The sequence below is a fragment of the Pteropus medius genome, unplaced genomic scaffold (genome assembly GCF_902729225.1).
Source record: "Pteropus medius unplaced genomic scaffold, Ma_sr-lr_union100, whole genome shotgun sequence".
In the NCBI taxonomy this organism is placed as follows: Eukaryota; Metazoa; Chordata; class Mammalia; order Chiroptera; family Pteropodidae; genus Pteropus; species Pteropus medius.
In genome coordinates, this window is record NW_024342467.1 from 21,022,257 (window position 1) to 21,040,876 (window position 18,620).

Consider the following 18,620-nt stretch of genomic DNA (forward strand, 5'->3'; position numbering starts at 1 on the left):
TGCGACCTGATGAATCGTTTCTCAAACATTTACAGGTTCGAGACACTGTTGAGCGGGCCTATTTTAGTTACCTCTCCAAGTCTCTAGCTAGTATTCAAATTAATTGCCTTTAAATACTCTCACAACTGGTCCTAGAGATAGAAATAAGCACAACGGAGAAACAGAGCAGCTGTCTGGCCGGATCTCAGCTCACAGGAGAGCGAGGATGCAGAGGGACAGAATCTCATCCCCTTTATTTCACAGGAGGACTTCTGCATCGGGGCAACCCTGGGAAGCGGAACCCAATATCTGGGCCTCCGTGCTGACTGACCTGTTAGCTGAGCGAACCCGGGGATGTTGCTTAACTTTCCTGAGCCTCGATTTCTTCATCTGGTATTTGAGATCCTAAACATCCTACACTTCTTGGGAGGATTATGAGTAATGTACATGAAATTTCCATCACAGTTCCAGGAACGGAGGAAGCCCTCAGGACAGGGCAGCTACTGTCACCAACAAATCATGCTGGAATAGACATGCTCACTGTTGGTGACAAAGCATAAGCCCAGAGGCACCTGGGACTGAGGACGGAAGCGGGGTGGGCCTCAACTGATCTGCCCAGCTAACTTCTCAGTAGCTTTGACGTGGGGACGGGCTTACTGCTCCAAATAAGCTAACATTTCATGTTCACCTTGGAGGTATGGTGCTTTTCAGCCACAGATATTGGCTAATTCTCAAATGAAATGCCATCTTTGCCTGAATAAAGAGGCTCAGCATTCTCTAAAGTCATTTTCCGTTCCTAGTCCTATCCAGGTGATCTGTTGGCTGTGGCTTCTTGACTCGTTGGCAGATTACATTGGATTCCAAGACAGAAGTCAGTGATGTTTCTAGAACTCTATTCATACGCAAAGAAGAGGCATAGTTTGAATAGGAGAATAGCTACAGGACTTCTGAAGGAGTTTTCTTTCATTGCTGGCTTAGTTTGCTGTAGTTGGCTTAGTTTGGTGTAGGTTTAAAGGGGAAGTCTCTTGGGGATGGTATTTCACCCATAGCCCCTTGTTTCGCTCATTTCAGAATTCTGCCTACAAAGACAGTGAGTAAAGACTGCTGGCTGATTGGAGTCATTTGGATAAAATAATTAAAAAAAAAAACCAAACTACTTCATAGGAAGACTTAAATTAAAAAGCAGGAATAAAATTTGTACTTGAAATGAATATTTTGTATCTATCAATGTAAAGCAATTTGGCACTGAAATGCTAGATCCACATATATTTCATGTCATCTGAACAATCTTTTCTTGGATATCACCTTCAGAAAATAATCCAAAATATGTAAAATGCTTAATTCACAAAAACATTTATCAGAGAGCTATTTATAACAATAGTAAGTTAGAAATACCCCATCACTGAAAATTTGGTTGAATAACATTGAAGACATCTACCTGATTGGATGTTATGTAGTCACTGAAAAGTACAGAAGCTTTTAGACAAGTATTTCAATATATTACTAGTAAAAAACATGAGTTGAAAATTGAGGTACAACGTGATTATAACTATCTATCTCACTAACAAAGATGCATAGAAAAATACTTGCAGAAAATACACTAAAATATTTGAGTGAAAAAACTCTGTTCATCTTCTCATTTTTCTTTAGTTTGTTTAATTTAGTTATCTCTACTTTGTAATTAAAAAGAAAAATCAGAATAGCTGAGAAAAAAAGGAAATAAAATCTTGGTAGATATTATGTTAAAAAGAAGATAATGTAAAAGATGAACATTTGGACAAACAAGAGAAATGGTCACGGTGGTGCAGAAAGGAAGAGACTCTGCTTGTGACAATCTTGATGACACACCCTCAGCATGAACCGTGTGAAATGAGGCGAAAAACAGCCTTCTTTAGTAAAACCTCTCCTTGCTTTATTCCGTTTTAGTTCTTCGTTGGGCTCTAAGGATGCTCAGAGCTGAGAGTTACCAGCACTGCTGGATCCCAAGTTTTGTCTCTCTGAAGCCCTCCTCGCTTACCGGTTCCCTGACAAGTTCTTCTCTGTCTTTTGGGGTTGAGAGGATTATATCGGCCACATCATGTGGTGAGGGTGGCAAGAAGCAACTGCAGCATTGGGCACTCAATTCCAGGAACACAATCCCACAGACTTAACATTTCCTGAGAGCAAAGCACAATCCACGGGTAACAAGATAGTTCTTTGAAGCAAGATTTCCAGTGAGGAGACGAGGGACATATGTGAGGATCAGAACTCACGGCGCAGTTTAATACCTGCAGATCTGCGCGAAGCTCTCCTCTGGAACGGACGGAGTCCACGGACTGCTCCTTGTTTTAGAGACAGCACGTGGCGAAACTGTGTCAAGGAGGCGTGGTTCTCACTCTGAACGGACGAAGCCCCCGAGTTTCAGCCTCCTGGGGACTAACTTCAGCTTTTCCTTCCCTCACCAGGGAGTGACCAGTAGTGTCAAGTCAGGAGCAGGGTCGAACTCCCCAGATGACTGCAAGAATAACAGCCCAAACCCCACCCCAAATGCTGCTGCTGTTGGTTGGAACTCATTTTTTGATTAGTGAGACTTGAAACCATCTATGCAAGCTTTGCTTTTTTTTTTTTTTTTTTACAATTTTAGTTGAGGACCCAGGAGTTTCCTTTCAAACTTCAGAGCAAGGACAGGCGAAGGAGGATGACTGTGGGAGTGCAAACGCAAAAAAAAGGAAAAAAGGAAGGGGAGCTTTTTAAAATGTTCCTTAGGCACAGATTTCTCTCAGGTGGATTTCTTTAGAGTTGACATTTCCGTTTGGTTGTTTTCCCCACTGCTTTTGACATTTCCAGACAGATTTTTTTTTTTTTCTTTTTTTGGCTGCCCTGAGGTGATCCTGAATGTGAAGCTGTCACTCCAGAGTCTTTTCTCTCAATATTTTGGGTAAAATGTTGCTGAGTTTTCCCAGAGTGATCAAAGTGAATGATCTTATTTGTTTTCAACAAACAGAATGTAATTTGTCCTGAGGAAATCTCGGAGGCAAGAAAACCCATTTTTCCAACGACCACCTTCTTGCACTGTCCTCCCTCTTCCTCCTAGGTCCTAACTGGTGTCCTCGGAGAGGAGTCATTTGGGTGGGTGGGCTGAGAGCATGGCTCTGCTCTGAGGAGCTGGCCTTGCCCTCTCTGGCCTCTGGAGTGCTCCTCGAGTAGGGCACAGCTCTGGGCTGGCACAGGGGAACTGAGACGCAGCTGCTGAGCACTGCGCGGGGGCATGCAAACCCCTGTGTGGGCCACAGCGGCTTCTTCCCTTTCAATGGTGTGTTGGATCGATGATTTATCTCCAGGTTTCACGCGAATGCTGATTTCGTGATTTTTGTCCTCTGATCCCTAAAGACACAGTGGTGAGTCCTGCAGCTTTTATGAAGCCTTCATCTGTGGAGGTGAGATGGGGTATGTAGGATGACAGGAAAAAGTGAGGTGACAGTGACAAGGGCTCGGGAGAAAATGACTGGGGTAGGGCTTGTTGTCTCATACTGAAGAATCAGGAAGCCGAAGTGGCCCACGACGAGGCAGGAGGAAGTGAATGCAGGGACAGAGTGGGAAGCAAAGAGCAATGAAGAATATGGTCAGCGAGACCAGGACTTTTGTCACGAGTGTGGTCAGGTCACCCAAAGCTCCCAGTGACTGGCTCTGTGGCCACTGCGCTGGCTAACCAGGGGACCGCGGGCTGCGCTTCACTACCCTGGCCCCAACGTGCCATCCATTCTGTTTTGGTTCTTTATTGTTAATGGTCCTCTCGCTTCTGTCCAGACACCGTTTTTTTTCTCTCCCTTTCTTTAAATAATGTCTTTATTGGGATAGGCTCCATGTACCATAAAATTCGCCGTTTTAAAGTATACAATTCAGTGGTTTCAGGATATTCAGTGGTTTTTAGTATATACAATTTCTCTTTTTTATAAGTGGAGGAAAAAATATAAATAGTTTATGATTTCAGATATGTCCGGACTTACTGTTTCTTTTTTAATTTGTCTATTTACCATGTTTTCTTATTTGTTTTGTTCTATTTTCTTTTTCTTCCTTCCTTTGCTTGGATTTATTGGGTTTGCAGTAACCCACTTTTCCTTCTCATAATTTGTAAGCCACACCAAGTTCTATTCACCAAGTGAGTTATTCTTCAATTTTCATCAAGAGTTTGAAATCATATTTTTTGGCTTCTCTTCAGTTAAGTACTATCTTTAACTTCCTCCTAATAAGACAACAATCTTAACATACAAATTCTCCCTTTCATTTAACCCATTCCCACCATGTTGAAATCATTGGGTGTTATAATTTTGTGTGGTTAGTAACATTTTAGATTTAATTATGTTTCACTTATACATTGATTCACTACTATATTTTTGGAATATACACTAATTTAGGGAGGATTTGAGGGAGGTAAACTTTCTGTGTGTTCACATATCAGCAAATGCCTTTCTTCTCTTCTGCTCGAATGCCCGTTTGGTTGAAAGCAGTATATATTTCCTAAGAAGGGGCCATTCTCTTACGGGACCTAATGATCAAACTTAGGAAAATAACATTGATGCAATTATATTACTTGATTTGTAAACTCTGTTCATATTTCGCCAATTTTTCCCAGAAATGTCCTTTAAAGAAAAAAAAAAATCTCGCTCACGGATCGTATGTGGATTATTCTGAATGAGAGAGGATAGGAGTTTCTTAAGGAGTGGAGGTGAATTTGGGGAGAAAAAAGAGGAATCAGGGACGGTGCTGAGGTTTTTCACTCAAGGAACTGGAAAACAGAGTTACAATTTCCTGACACAGGAGAGCTTTGCAAGGAAAAGCTCATCTGTGTGGCTATGTCTGAGGGGCCGGGGGGTGGAGGGGGAGTACAGGAGCTCAGCTCTGGATATAGTAAATTTGAGATGTTTATTAGATATCCAAGCGGATATATGAGTTTGTTCTTTGTGATTTCAAATTCCATCTTGATGTGTCTCAATGTGAGTCTTTTCTATTAATTCAGCTCAGCACTGAGTGAGATCTTTCAACAGAAATATTTTATCTTTTTAATGGGTAGGGGATGTTCTTCAATTATTTATTGGACCATTCCATTCCATTCTGCTGTCTCCAGATGATGCTGGAACTTCGAGATTTACTATCGGTGTTTCTCTTAAATCTTCTCTCTCTCGGCCTTATTTTTCGTTCCGCCTGTAAGAATCATCCAGAACATTCTCATCAAGCTCACTAATTGTGTTGGTTTGGTACACCGTTTATTCAATAACAACTATAATTGAATTTTTTCACATCATCCTCTTCTCAGAGTATCAGTTACATTTAAAGTTACTTTTCCATCTTTGCCCTTTTAGCATGAATTAGTCTTTTAGTCCTTTTGCTTGAGGAGTTCGATGTCTTTTTAATGTGGCATTTGTTTCCTTAAACGTGTAAAAATCAATGATTGTAATTCACTACAGTAACCAAAAAGAAAAAAAAAGAAAGAAAAATCAAATGATTATCACAATCAAAATAGAAAAGCATGTAAAAAACTTCTATACAGAAAACCACAAAATATTACTGACACAAACTAAAGAGGATCTCAGAAAACAGAGGAAAAAATTATGTTCAGGAATTGGAAGACAATATTGAAAAGCTATCAAAATCTGTAATTTCAATGTAAATACATTAAAAACCCCAGATGTTTTTATAAGCAGTTTGTAAAATTTATATAGAAATGCGGGTCACATACAGTTAGATGATCTGGAAAAGAAACCTGGAAAAGCTATATTATCTGATTGAAAACTTATTATACTGCAGTAGTGACTTAGTGTATATTTGCACACATAGAGATCAATAATCCAGTGGTACAGACTGGAGCCCTAAAAATGAACTAAATTGATTTATACGAGGGCACCTGATTTATGGCAAAGGTGACACCGCAGTTTAGTGGGAGTAAAGATGATCTTTCCAACGATTGATTCTGGGTCAACTGGCTATCCATATGTAGAAAATTAGTCATGGCCTCCCATCTTACATTATATTAAAAAGCCAATTCTAAATGGATTATACACGATTCTAAAAATGAATTCTAAAAATAAAGTTTTAAAGAAAGTTAAACAAAAGAAAATAGCATACTATCTTTTTTATTGCCCTTGGGTAGACAGATGCATTAAAAGAATATGAAACTGCTGACTCTGGTGGAAAATTTGATAATTTGGTAATACTAAAAATGATAAGTTCTGTTTATCAAAAGACACTAATCAAGTACTGGAAAGTAAAATGGAAAGAGATATCTGCAATACATATATTCGACAAAGTAATAATATCTAGGCTCCATAATAAGAAATCAATAAGAAAAAGGCAGACAACCAAATAGAAATATGGCAAAAGATTTCAACAGGCACTTCACAAAACCAGGACATTCAAGTGTCCAATAAATATATGAGAATGTGCTCGTCTTATTACTCATAGGGAAACACAGAGTAAAATGGTAATGGGATACAAATATATTTACAACGGCAAAAATGGAAAAGGCAGAAAATTCTGAGTGTCCTTGAGGTCGTGGAGCAACCGAAACATCAACTGTTAGTGGGAATTTATACTGAAAACCGTTTGCAGTTTTTACTAAAACCGAACATACACATACCCTACAATCTGTCAGTTCCGCACTTAGGCAAATTCCCAACAGAAACGCATACTTAGTTTTACAAAAGATATTTATAAAAATGTTCAGAGTAGCATTATTTACAGTAGACTTATAACTGAACTAATACTATAGCTGGAAACAATAATACTATTGTCCATCAAGGATAGAATGAATAAATTGTGATATATTCATATAATGACATAATATACCACAATAAGAAGGAACGAACTAAAACTATACACATGAATGACTCAAAGCACAGTGCTGAGTGAACAAAGCTAGACACATGCAAAAAAAAAAGAGAGACTGAATTTATATAAAATCAAAGCAGACAGACCTATACCATAATGGAAGCTGTCAGGATGGTGATTACTTTTGATGAGAGTATGTTTACTCTTTTAAAATTCAACGAGCTGTATTCTGATAGCTGAGCACTCTGCTATATGTATGTTCGTTTTTGAGAACAATATTTGTGTTAATTTAAACAACTGCATTAGGTTCTGTGAATACAGGGGAAAGTGTAATTCTTCCCTGGTCATTCTTGTCTGGATGGCAGAAGTGTGACCGAGAACTATGGTCTGTGTGATAAATGCCACCACAGAGGCACGCACGGTGTGTCCCGTGAGGCCAAAGACAGCAGCACATACCACCCCAACTGAGAGCAGAAATCAGGAAAGGCTTCCTGGAGGAGCACACGATTCCCCGGTGACTTCTGCAGGAGAAATCGGAATTCAGCAAGTATATCAGGGTTGTTACCTACAGACAACGGAGCCCACTTTAGCTGACGTAAGCAGAAGGTGTTTATTAACCTGTTTCCCGTTTGCCCCGAGAATACTCGCCAGTGGCAATCGTGGCTGCAGCGTTTACCCCGAGATGACTCGCGGATCCCAGTCCTCACCTCACCCCCAAAGTCTGCCACGAAATAGCTCGCGTGTATTGTTATTTTCACATCGCTCTAGTATATCGATAATCTTTGGAAACAAAGGACATCATTCTGTTTGTAGCATTCTGGTTTTAGCAGTGGTATTTCCATTTACAAAATATACTCATTCTCGATCGCTGGAAATGTCAAATCCTAGAAAACGTAGCATTCCCACACGCGATGTTAACAACGTTCTCGAACGGTTGTTAGCCGAAGATTCATTTGATGAATCTGATTTATGCATACATTTCTGTTACATTAGGATTAGAGACAAATTCTGTTTAGAAATAATTCCGAGAACAGTTTTTGTATTGTATGTTCACATTGAAAGCCAGTCAGATTTGCTTCAGCTTCAGAGTGTGTTGATGTAAACTTCACATTGGCAGTGAGCACTTTTTTTTCCTAAATGGGAAATGGGTTAAAACCTCATCACTTAGAGAATGTCTTGGACGGTCTGGAAACCAGGCTTGGTTGCTACAAAACCATCATCCACGTAGTCAGGGAAAAATACACAACACCACATGGGGTTAATAAGACCCGGACTCTAACATAGCTTCCTGAAATCGGATGAGCAGCCCTGGGTCCCCGCCCAGTAGATGTCCTGGAGCAACTACACATTTCCCTATTGTCTCGCCAAATGATCCACTCTTTCTCCTCACTGACATCCTTCATCTGCTTCACTTCTGTCTCAAGTTTTATACTAGAGCAACAGACGAGTGAAAACTAGGTCACACGCAAGTGGAAAGTCTGTACACAGAGGCAGGCCAGAAAGTCTTAGAAAGGATGTCAAATTAACTGACTTATAGGCTCAACTGTAAATCAAGAAAACAACAAAGCGAGAAATCCAAAAAGAAGAAAGAGAAGCTTTCGAGACATATTGGCATACAGCCATGCGCAGAACCCATTTTCTCCACAGCCTCCTCTCTTTCTTACACTAAGATTTAGAAATCTGAGCTTAAGAGACATACAACTTGCTTCCCCATGATGTACAATAAGGAGGGGGTATGTTGGCGGAGGGGGCGTGTGTGACTTTGGAGAACTTCGCCATGACTCAGCCTATGTGGGGCTCAGTTTCTTCATCTGAAATTCAGCATAGTAACACATACACAACACGAGGCCTGCTGTGTGGGTTAAATGAGTCTATATGTATCATAAGCATCACACGTCATACCTGGCACAAGATGAGACTTCACATAGGCTTCTTACAGATGACAGAGAGATCATGACAGTTTATAAGAAAGAAGGAGGACTTGAGACAGGTAAGACGTGATTGATTTTACTTTCTTCTTTCAGAAGCCAGTCCTTCCAGGTCAACAGCCTAAGGAAACTATGAGCAGTACTTATGGCGAGACAGTCAGCCCTGATTCAGAAATGAACACAATATAATTTCACGTCTACTTGATGGAGCTACTTTTCTACAGGGAAAAATAAAAGGTAAGTACAGAGATTACACATCACATAGAACAAATATAACACGAGGCAACCTTTTAAGTGGGTCACACAGAAATTCTACTCCATGCCACAAAAGCATAGGCTGTCTGCGGTCAGGTTATTATTATTGTTACTCATATGTACCATCATTTTAAATTAGTTCTATTGAGGCATAAGTTATATGCAAGAAAATTCACCAGTTTTAAGCAATTTGATGAGCTTTGATAACTACAATTGTAACCAACACGATATAAAACATTCCATCACGCATAAGTCTCCCCACGTCCCTTGGAAGTGAACCCCTTCCCTGCTACCTTGGCCCTGGACCTCACTGATTTTCTTTCTGTCACATTAGTTTTGATTTCCTAGAAAAGAAATCATACAACATGTAGTCTTCTTTTAGCTGGTACTTTTATTTAGTAAAGTGTTTCTCAACTTTTTTTATTATTATTGTCCCCCTAAAGAGCCTTTTAGAGATTTTTCCCCTAATTCTCTCTCCCCTCTTATGAAATTTTAACACCCCAGATATGCTGTATGTCTGTTTACATAATATATGTATATCTGTGTTTTATACATGAGGAGTAAGGTTTTTCACACCTGAAGAACAAACTTTTGACCCCTTGGGGGCGATATTGCCCTGCTGAGAATCGTGATTTAGTACGATGCTTTTGCCATTCCTTGGTATTGTGTGTTATGAGCAGTTGATTCATTTTCATTGCTGGGTAATTCTGGTATGGAGAGACAATCAAGAAATGAATAAGAGTAACTGCAAATGTGTTAAAAGGTCAGGTTCTAAGTGCGTAAGTTCGTTACTCTTCTTGCTTAAATCCGACCCTCAGACTCCCTAGTGTGGGTAAACAGACTTCTAGTCACACAATTGTTTAATTCAGAATCTGGGAGTAACTGAGACATTTCCTTTCCCTTCATTTCCCCATTGAATCCTGTCCATTTCATCTCTAGATTATTTCCTGAATCTGGTCTCAAGGTATCAGATTTTGCTATAACCCAGAACATTCTAGACATGTAAGGATTTTGATTTTTATCTGAAAAGAAATGGGAAACCATTGAAGGAATTTCAATAAGAAAGTAAAGTGACTTAATTAAAAGATGACTAAGTCTTTCATTTAGTAAATAATAAATTAGAACGTCGATAGTGAATTAGAAAGGGCCAAGGCTGTTTGGGGAAAGGATGGTTCCTTTACGAATCTGAGGCTGGGGGATGGCGGAATGGAGAGACATGCTGTGTTTTCAGTAGAGATGCTGAGAAGAACTTAAGGAAGGCCTCACTGCAGGGCGATGATTCTAACTAGGATGAGAAATTCAGATATGCCCTCCGCTCGCTTTCTGCTGTCTTGACTTAGACAATTTTTTTTTTTCCCCAAACTAATCAGTATCCTAAATGAATTAAGTATAAATATTCTTGGATCATTTGCTGATAAGTTGAAGGCTTTGGAGAACTGACATCCTACTTAAAAGAAAAAAGTATTTTGTGTTCTTAATGGACTCATTCAACTTTCCATCCACCTTAGGATTTTTTCCCAGTGGTAGCTGCAGTACTAATATCCATGTTTCCACATCAAATGGTCTGCGATCCAGTTTTATGAGAACTGTCTTGACTATGTCCATATGTACATGTCTTTCGATGAGATCTTTAACCAAGTGAAGGTTAAGAATCAATGAATTACTGTGTTTAAAGTCTAGAGCATACAGACGTGCATACAACATAGTTTTCATTCTTAAGGCACACAAAGTTTATGTCACGTAAATATAAATGACAAAGTCACACTGCCAGTGCTGGGGAGATAAGAACAAAGCTCTGGCAGTTTGTCAGCTCCACTGGTGCTTTGTCTCTTCCAGGCGACTTCTGAAGTATGGCTGCCCACAATTCTTCGTCCTGCAACCCTGGACTGACACCCCATTTAACCAGGCTCTACTGCGCAGTGCTTGCTGGAGGGCTGGTGGGCGTCATCTCCATTTTGTTCCTGCTGGTGAAGATGAACACCCGGTCTGTGACCACCACGGCAGTCATTAACCTCGTCGTGGTCCACAGTGTTTTCCTGCTGACAGTGCCTTTTCGCTTGACCTACCTCATCCGGCACACCTGGACATTTGGGTTGTCCTTCTGTAAATTCGTGAGCGCCATGCTGCACATCCACATGTACCTCACGTTCCTGTTCTACTTGGTGATCCTGGTCATCAGGTACCTCATTTTCTTTAAGCGCAAGGACAAAGTGGAATTCTACAGAAAGCTGCATGCTGTGGCCGCCAGCACGGGCATGTGGCTGCTGGTGGTCGTCATCGTGGTGCCCCTGATCGTCTCTCAGTACGGAAGCTCCGCGATATATGAAGAGCAACACTGCTTCAAGTTCCACAGAGAGCTCGTCTACCCCTCTGTGCGAGTCATCAACTACTTGATTGTCAGCACTGTCATAGCCATTGCGGTGATCCTCCTGGTCTTCCAGATCTTCATCATCATGAAGATGGTGAGGAAGCTACGCCACTCCTTGCTGTCCCACCAAGAGTTCTGGGCCCAGCTGAAAAACCTGTTTTTTATAGGGGTCATTGTTATCTGCTTCCTTCCCTATCAGTGCTTTAGGATCTACTACTTGTACACCGTGGCACACTCAAGTGACTGTAACGTTGCATTTTATAATGAAATCTTCTTGAGTGTAACAGCGATTAGCTGCTTTGATTTGCTGCTCTTTGTTCTTGGGGGGAGCCATTGGTTTAAACAAAAGATAATTGACCTATGGACTTGTCTTCTGTGCCGTTAGTCACAAAATAGAGTCTTCAGACTTACTTCTTTTATACTGGGAGTGAAAATGGGTCCAGGGAGGTAGGAATGCTACTTCGTTACTGGATTAAAACCACACCCTGATGCAGCCAAACAAAAGGACTACAAAATGCCAGAGCATTCCAGTCCTTATTTAATCCCTACTATGTCTAAAGAGCACCCACACAAAAACTGGTGATGCTCAATCCACCTGGAGTTGCAATACTACATTATCTTCCGATACAAAATGTCTGCTTGGCCCATCCAAGTACCATGGGTCTCATGGTTTCTGAATTTTACGAGCTTATTTTAGTTTCCTCAGTTTGAAAATATGGTCTTTTCTTAGGCTTTCAACCGTGCTCAGCCCCGTAGCTCTTTTCATTCCACGTAAAACCTTAGGTAAAATTAATTCTGGCCCCAATTCCAAAGCCACAAACTCTATTTTGCTAACCAGATAGGATGCCATTGCAACTCACACTCTGACAAAAAACAGTAAGGGGGAAGGCAGTAAGAAGCTTTTCTAGGTGATCATAACTTCGATAGGAAGTCACTTATCTAGAACCAGGAGAAACGGAACTCCTCCTGGCCTTCCGTTACAATGAGGTTATCTAGATTTATCCTTTGAAAGGTCAAGTTTAAGGACTTGGATCAACTCCCTCAATATCTCCAAAATCACTTTAAAATTTACTGAACATTATCTAAATAATGGTTAGGGTGTAAGAGAGACTATTCCTGACCAATACGCTTCTAGGCATTCAAGTAAGTTCCCAAGGGGAGTGATTAAAATTTTTTTCCTTTTCTATTTCTGAAGAATTTCTAGAGGTTCAGGTTCACAGTTAATTGAGATGTTCCTTAAAGACATAAAGTGATACTGTAATCCTTAAAGTTCCCTTCAACTCTTAAAGTTATGTGTCTTTAAATAAATGAAAATGGTATCTTTAAAACAGAACTTTTGAGAAATATGTAGAAAAATCATTAAATTATGAGATTAGGCTGCTAAATGGATAAATAGGCTTGTGTGTGTGTTTTTCCCCTTCTGCCCGTATTTTTATTTCCCTCAAAGTTTCATAATCTCAAAACTTTCTGAGGAACTGATCCAGTTTCATATCTCATGCTTCAGAAAACTTGAAGAAATTCATGATAGGAATAGAAGAATTGAATAAATTAACTTTTTTTTCCAGAAAGGTAAATGTTCAGGATTTTCAAATTTTTCTTAATTTGTTTATATACCATATGGATCCACAAATTCATCAAATTAGTAAGAAATATCCCTGTGAGTTTCCATGATCACTAGAATTACTGAGTCATAGAAATTAATTTTGAGGAAGCAAAAGCAGCAACATACTGTATAACTAGGAACAAACATGTTCCCAAATGCTTTCCTGTTTTACATTTTCTTTTATGTGTCCTTTCTTCTTTTTTAAGCTATATTTTTTTTTATTTCTTATTTGTTTTCTTTTCCCATTTTTCTTAGTTTTTCCCCCCACTTCGACCTATAACATTGGTAAGAAAATCTCTAAGATCCATAAGTACTTTAAGAAAATTTGTAACACCCATAAAATTTGTAAGACAATAATAACAGTAAAATATTTTAAAATCTTAAAATTTATAACCGCATCAATCTCTTCTTATATATCTATGTCTTACCATCATAATATGTTAGCTTGTAGATTATATTATAATGTCTTCCAGATTTTAAGTATGTTGATGTCAGGTAATTATACTTTCTCTATATTATTATGTATCATAATGAAAAGCCTATTTCTGTGGACCTGTAAGAACTATTACCAAAAACAGAGAAATGCAATATCCCATAACATAAAATACCTTGTTCATCAATATTTACAGAATAAACTAAAATTTTCAATCTGCCTGTACTTTGTCTCTCATATTGCTACGAAGATGAATCTCATGCAGGAGCTGGGGCGATACTGGCCGCACAGGCCATTTTGGGTACCACCATAGTAAGAGAGCATCACCAGCATTCGGTGGTTGGGGCCAAAGACTGGACAACTTGCCCTGCCCACAAATGTCTGCACGACAGACAAAGTAAAACATATGCTCATAATGATCAGAGCAGTTAGGTTTTCTTCAGTTTTCATAAACCCATAGTATTTTCTTGGTATGTTTTTAATTGTCTGATTTTTTTTCCAGAAATATAGCTACCACGGATAGTGAGAAAAGATTTTACTGTTTTCTTCAGAACTTTACCAGGAGTTGTTCATTCCTTTAAAAAAAATCACATTATCGATAGCAACAGTGTCTGTGACATTAAAATATAACATAATACACCTGTAAATAATATTTGTAGTTGTCGTATTCAGGAAGATATTAGATATAGACACCAAAGTCAGACTGCCTCATATTGTCTCCTTTGATAATGTCTGTGTATTTACACATTGAAAACATATAATTTTATTATAGATAACTTTCCCTTTCATTACTCATGCATTTACACTTGGAGCATTATATATATAATAGTTTAGGAGGATTATATTATCTGTGTAACTTATTTTAGATTGGTAGAAGTATTACCAAGTATTTACAATAAAAAGTAAGGCATTGGAGCCACAAGGGTGGAGAACACTGAGCTACTACAGGCAGGGTCAGTTTAAAAGGGAAATTTCCAGTTACAAACAAAAAAAAACCATTTCTATATTTCGGGAGTACTTAACCTCAGCTTGATTCAATTCTAAATGCCTTATTTTGTTTCTGTCATTATTAAAAAGAAAATGCAACTTTTCGGAAAACGCAAAGAAAATATATATGTGTACTTCCTTTCTGATAAGACAAAGGTATTTCCCTGAGTTACATGACTCTCAGATTGTCTGATGGTCAATATCTACCAGCTTTGGAACCCAAGGATAATGGCAATTTTTGAGGTCCGGCAGAAAGATTGTTTCCGGCACTTGTTAAAGGGAACTGTGCTCAGCTTTTGTTCATTTCTCAGTTTTCCTGCGGAAGGGCCATTGAGTGTCCCAGCTTTCCTCCTTGACCTTATATAAATTAGGGAGAAAGGGATTATTTCACTTGTAACTGAGATGAGCGTTGTGTGAAAATCCCCAAATCCTCCTCAATGACGCTGCCATTGAAACTGCATTCCTAGGTTATGCCGGCAGTTCTTCCGAAGGCGGGCAGGAGGCCAACCCATTCTCAAGTCATCAGCTCTTCAGTGTGAGGTCGGTGAGGTGAACTTGTGTGAAGCTGCCATTTCTTAGATTGGATAGATTTTGCCCAATTAACTTCTAATAAGATGAGACATAGACCAAGGACTCTCATACTTACTGGTTCTGGTAGGAACAGGGAAATTCTCCTTGTGATAGGGACTGACTAGTACCTTAGAAGTAGCTGGCAATGAAAATTCTACAGTAAGGGGCACAGTGATGGTGGATTTGCTTGGCTAATGTTGAGAAAGCTCAGGATGCAGAAGGCATCCACAGATATTAGAAACCAGGCATCAGCCAGGGACCTTGAGAAGAACTTTGTTCCTGGCGTGGCTGAGCCCCATTTCTGTGACAGAACCAGCATACGAGGCATTTGCCAAAACAGAGCTCAGAAAAACGAGCAAGTTCTATTACCTGAAGGGGTACACGGGTCATCTGGAACATCCAGCAGCTAGGAGCTGGGCCCAATCTCAAAATGCACCTGGCGGAGCCTGCAACATGGGACATGCTGTAAATGCCCTATGGTGCCGCCAGCCATCACGTTTTGGGTGGGATTAGTGGTGATGGTTAGGATGGTGGGAAGGTAGGGACAGACGCTGAAATTCCTAATAGCTTTATGGTTCAGGGAGGATGGACTTGGGAACCAGATCTGAGCCTTCAGGTTGAGAGGAATCTGGAGAATCAGCAAGAGCTGTTAGGGATAGAAGACAAGACTAGGTCTGAGGACCACTAGCTGAGAACAGGACAGTCTTGGGATAGCTTTGGTCAGCAGCTCAGGGCAAGCAGGGGACAGCAGGAAGATGCTGAGCTCTCGGAAAGCGGACAGGGCAATGAAGGCAGCATACAAGGAAAACAGTTTTGAACAGCAGACGAAAAGATGCTGCAGACCATTGTCTGTTTTATTTGAAGTTTGTCCTAGTATTTTATGTCATTAACAATGAATGGTTTATTGAAAAGCTAACAGCTTTTCGTCAAAGATCGAGAACAAGACAAGTATGCCCACTCTTGCCAATTTTATTTAACATAGTATTGGAAGTTCTGGTCAGAGCGATTAGGCAAGGAAAAGAAATAAAAAGCATCCAATACGGAAAGAAGTAAAATCGTTTCTATTTGTAGATGACATAGTATTATAGAAAACCCCGAAGACTCCGCCAAAAACCTGTTAGAATAAGTGAAGTAAATAAAACTATAAGTTACAAAATCAATATACAAAATCAGTTGCATTTCTATATGCTAGCAATGAACTATCAGAAAGAGAAATTAAGAAAACGACCCATTTATAATTGCATCAAAAAGAATAAAATACTTACATTTAACCAAGAGGTGAAAGATCTGTTCAATAAGAACTATAAGACACTGATGAAAGAAACTGAAGAAGATACAAATAAATGAAAAGATATCCCATGCTAATGGATTGGAAGAATTAATATTAATTAAAATATCCATATTATCAAAAGTAATCTAGTGATTCAGTGATAGCCCTATCAAAATTCCAAAGGCATTTTTCACAGAAATAGAAAAATTATCCCTCAAATTTGTATAAAACTAAAAAGACCCCAAAGCAATCTTGAGATAGAAGAACCAAGTTAGAAGCACCACACTTCCTAATTTCAAAATATTTTACAATGCTGTAGTAATAAAACAACAATAATATCGGTATAAAACAGACACATAGATCAATGGAACAGAGCAGAGAATCCAGAAATAAATTAATGCATAATGAGGTCAATTATTTTATGACAAAGGAGCTAGGAATATATAATGGAGAAAGGATAGTTTCCTCTGTAATGGTGTTGGGAAAACTGGACAGCCATAAGCAAAAAAACGGAACGGGAGCCGCATCTTATACCATATGCACAATCAACTAAAAACGAATTAGACTTAAATTTAAGACCGAAACTACAAAACTCCTGGAAGAAAAATATGGAGTAAAGTCCTTGATACTGGTCTTAGCGATGATTTTTGGGATCTGATAACAAAAGCAGAGGCAACATAAGCAAAAATAAGTGAGACTAAAAAGCGTCTGTACAGCAATGGAAGCCACCACCAAACTGAAAGGGCATCCTACCAGATGGGAGAAAATATTTGCAAATCATATATCTGATAAACGGTTAATATCCAAAATATATAAAGAACTCACTCAACAGCAAAAGCAAACAAAACCACCCAAAACAAAACAAAACAAAACAAAACCTCACACCAATCTAATTCAATAATACTGGGTAGGAACTGAGTAGACATTTTTCCAACGAAGACAAATGAATAGCCAACAGGTATATGAAAAGATACTCAACACCACTAATAACCAGGGAAATACAAACCGAAACCACCATGAGATATTACCTCGCAGTGAAAAAATGCTACGTGGAATCTTAAATCAAAGTTAGAGAAGCAGAGACTAGAACAGTGGTTACCAAGAGCTGGGCTGGTGCGGGAAGAGGGGAGATGTTGGCCACAGGGCACAAAGTTGTAGCTGTGTCGGATGAATAAGTTTAGAGATCTAATTTACAGGCACGATGACTATACTTATTACTGTACCAAACACTGGAAATAGGCTAAGGAAGTAGACTTCAGGTACACGCAAAAAATGGTGGCTATGTGAGGGGATAATGTTGCTTAGTTTCATAGTAGTAACTATTTCACTATATAAATATATACATATATTTAATAGATTTGTTTTATTTAAAAAATCCTTTAACTGTAGTGTAAACCTCTAAATTCTGTCATACTGAAAATACTATCGATGCAAGTTTACAAAAAGAAAAAAGCAAATGTGTTCTTTATTTTAACACTAGATGGCAGCTCAAAGTAACAAATTGTATCTGCTTTTCCAAACTTAAGTTTTAAGCTTATTTAAAAAAAAAAAAAAAGGATGCAATAAGAATAATAATCTTTTACGGTTTTCAGAACTCTGCACTAAATTGTTTCTTTCTTAAAAGAAAAATTTCATAGCAACTCTGTTTTCCTGTGCAAGTCAACAGAAAAGATATTAAAATACATCTCTTTAGCTATGTGAGCAAAAATAATTCTGAGAGCAAGTGCTTTTTGGCTTAGCTCATATTTAGAGATTTCTGTGCTTTATTTCAGTAATATTTTGCTGCCAATTAATTTTTGAGCCCAAATTAAACAGCTTCTTGCAAATTGATATTAGACGATTTTTTTTTTAATGCTGCTAATTAGCAAACTTTTGAACGCCTTTAAGACAGAGTTTCAGGAACTTTCCCACATTCAAAATCCTGAAAAGCCCGGAGTGTGTAACTAGCAGACCGGTACCTTACAGTCTTCCCCCTTCAGTGACAGCCTTGATTAGCCCTCACCTTCATCCTTCTGACTTGTAGATAGTGTAATGGTATCTAATTTATGACTGTTGAAATCTATATCAGCAAAAAAATGAGGGACGGGAAAGCAAGTTAAGATTTACCCTCTCTGCCCCAAGGATAAGTATGCGGTGCCTACTGGGTGCCAAGGAGAAAGACGTGTTCTTGGGGATTATGCATTGGGTTCACTAATGTGAAAAACGATGGTCGTTGTTGTTTTAATAATCTCAAGTTTTCATAAAAATTACAAGTAGCATGCAAATAACTTGTTTTCCCTGAATCATTTCAGGGTAAGTGGTTGACCTTACGCCCCATGATGTCCTAATATTTTAGTGTGAATTCTCTACAAACGGGCACCATTTCTGCCACAAATCACTATACGGCCTTCCACATCAGGGAGTTAACATTGACTCACAACGAC

General features: G+C 39.0%; 1 protein-coding gene across 1 annotated transcript in view; it reads left to right on the forward strand.

Annotated features, from left to right (window-relative positions):
* Positions 1 to 13,949, forward strand: part of GPR141 (G protein-coupled receptor 141) — a 33,210-nt gene extending 19,261 nt beyond the window's left edge. Inside the window, exons 2-3 of the mRNA XM_039862768.1 lie at positions 8,808 to 8,948; positions 10,803 to 13,949. Of these exons, the coding sequence (XP_039718702.1) occupies positions 10,817 to 11,719 (903 nt within the window). The 5' untranslated portion in view covers positions 8,808 to 8,948; positions 10,803 to 10,816 and the 3' untranslated portion in view covers positions 11,720 to 13,949. The remainder of the gene's footprint in view (positions 1 to 8,807; positions 8,949 to 10,802) is intronic.
* Positions 13,950 to 18,620: the final 4,671 nt, after the last annotated feature.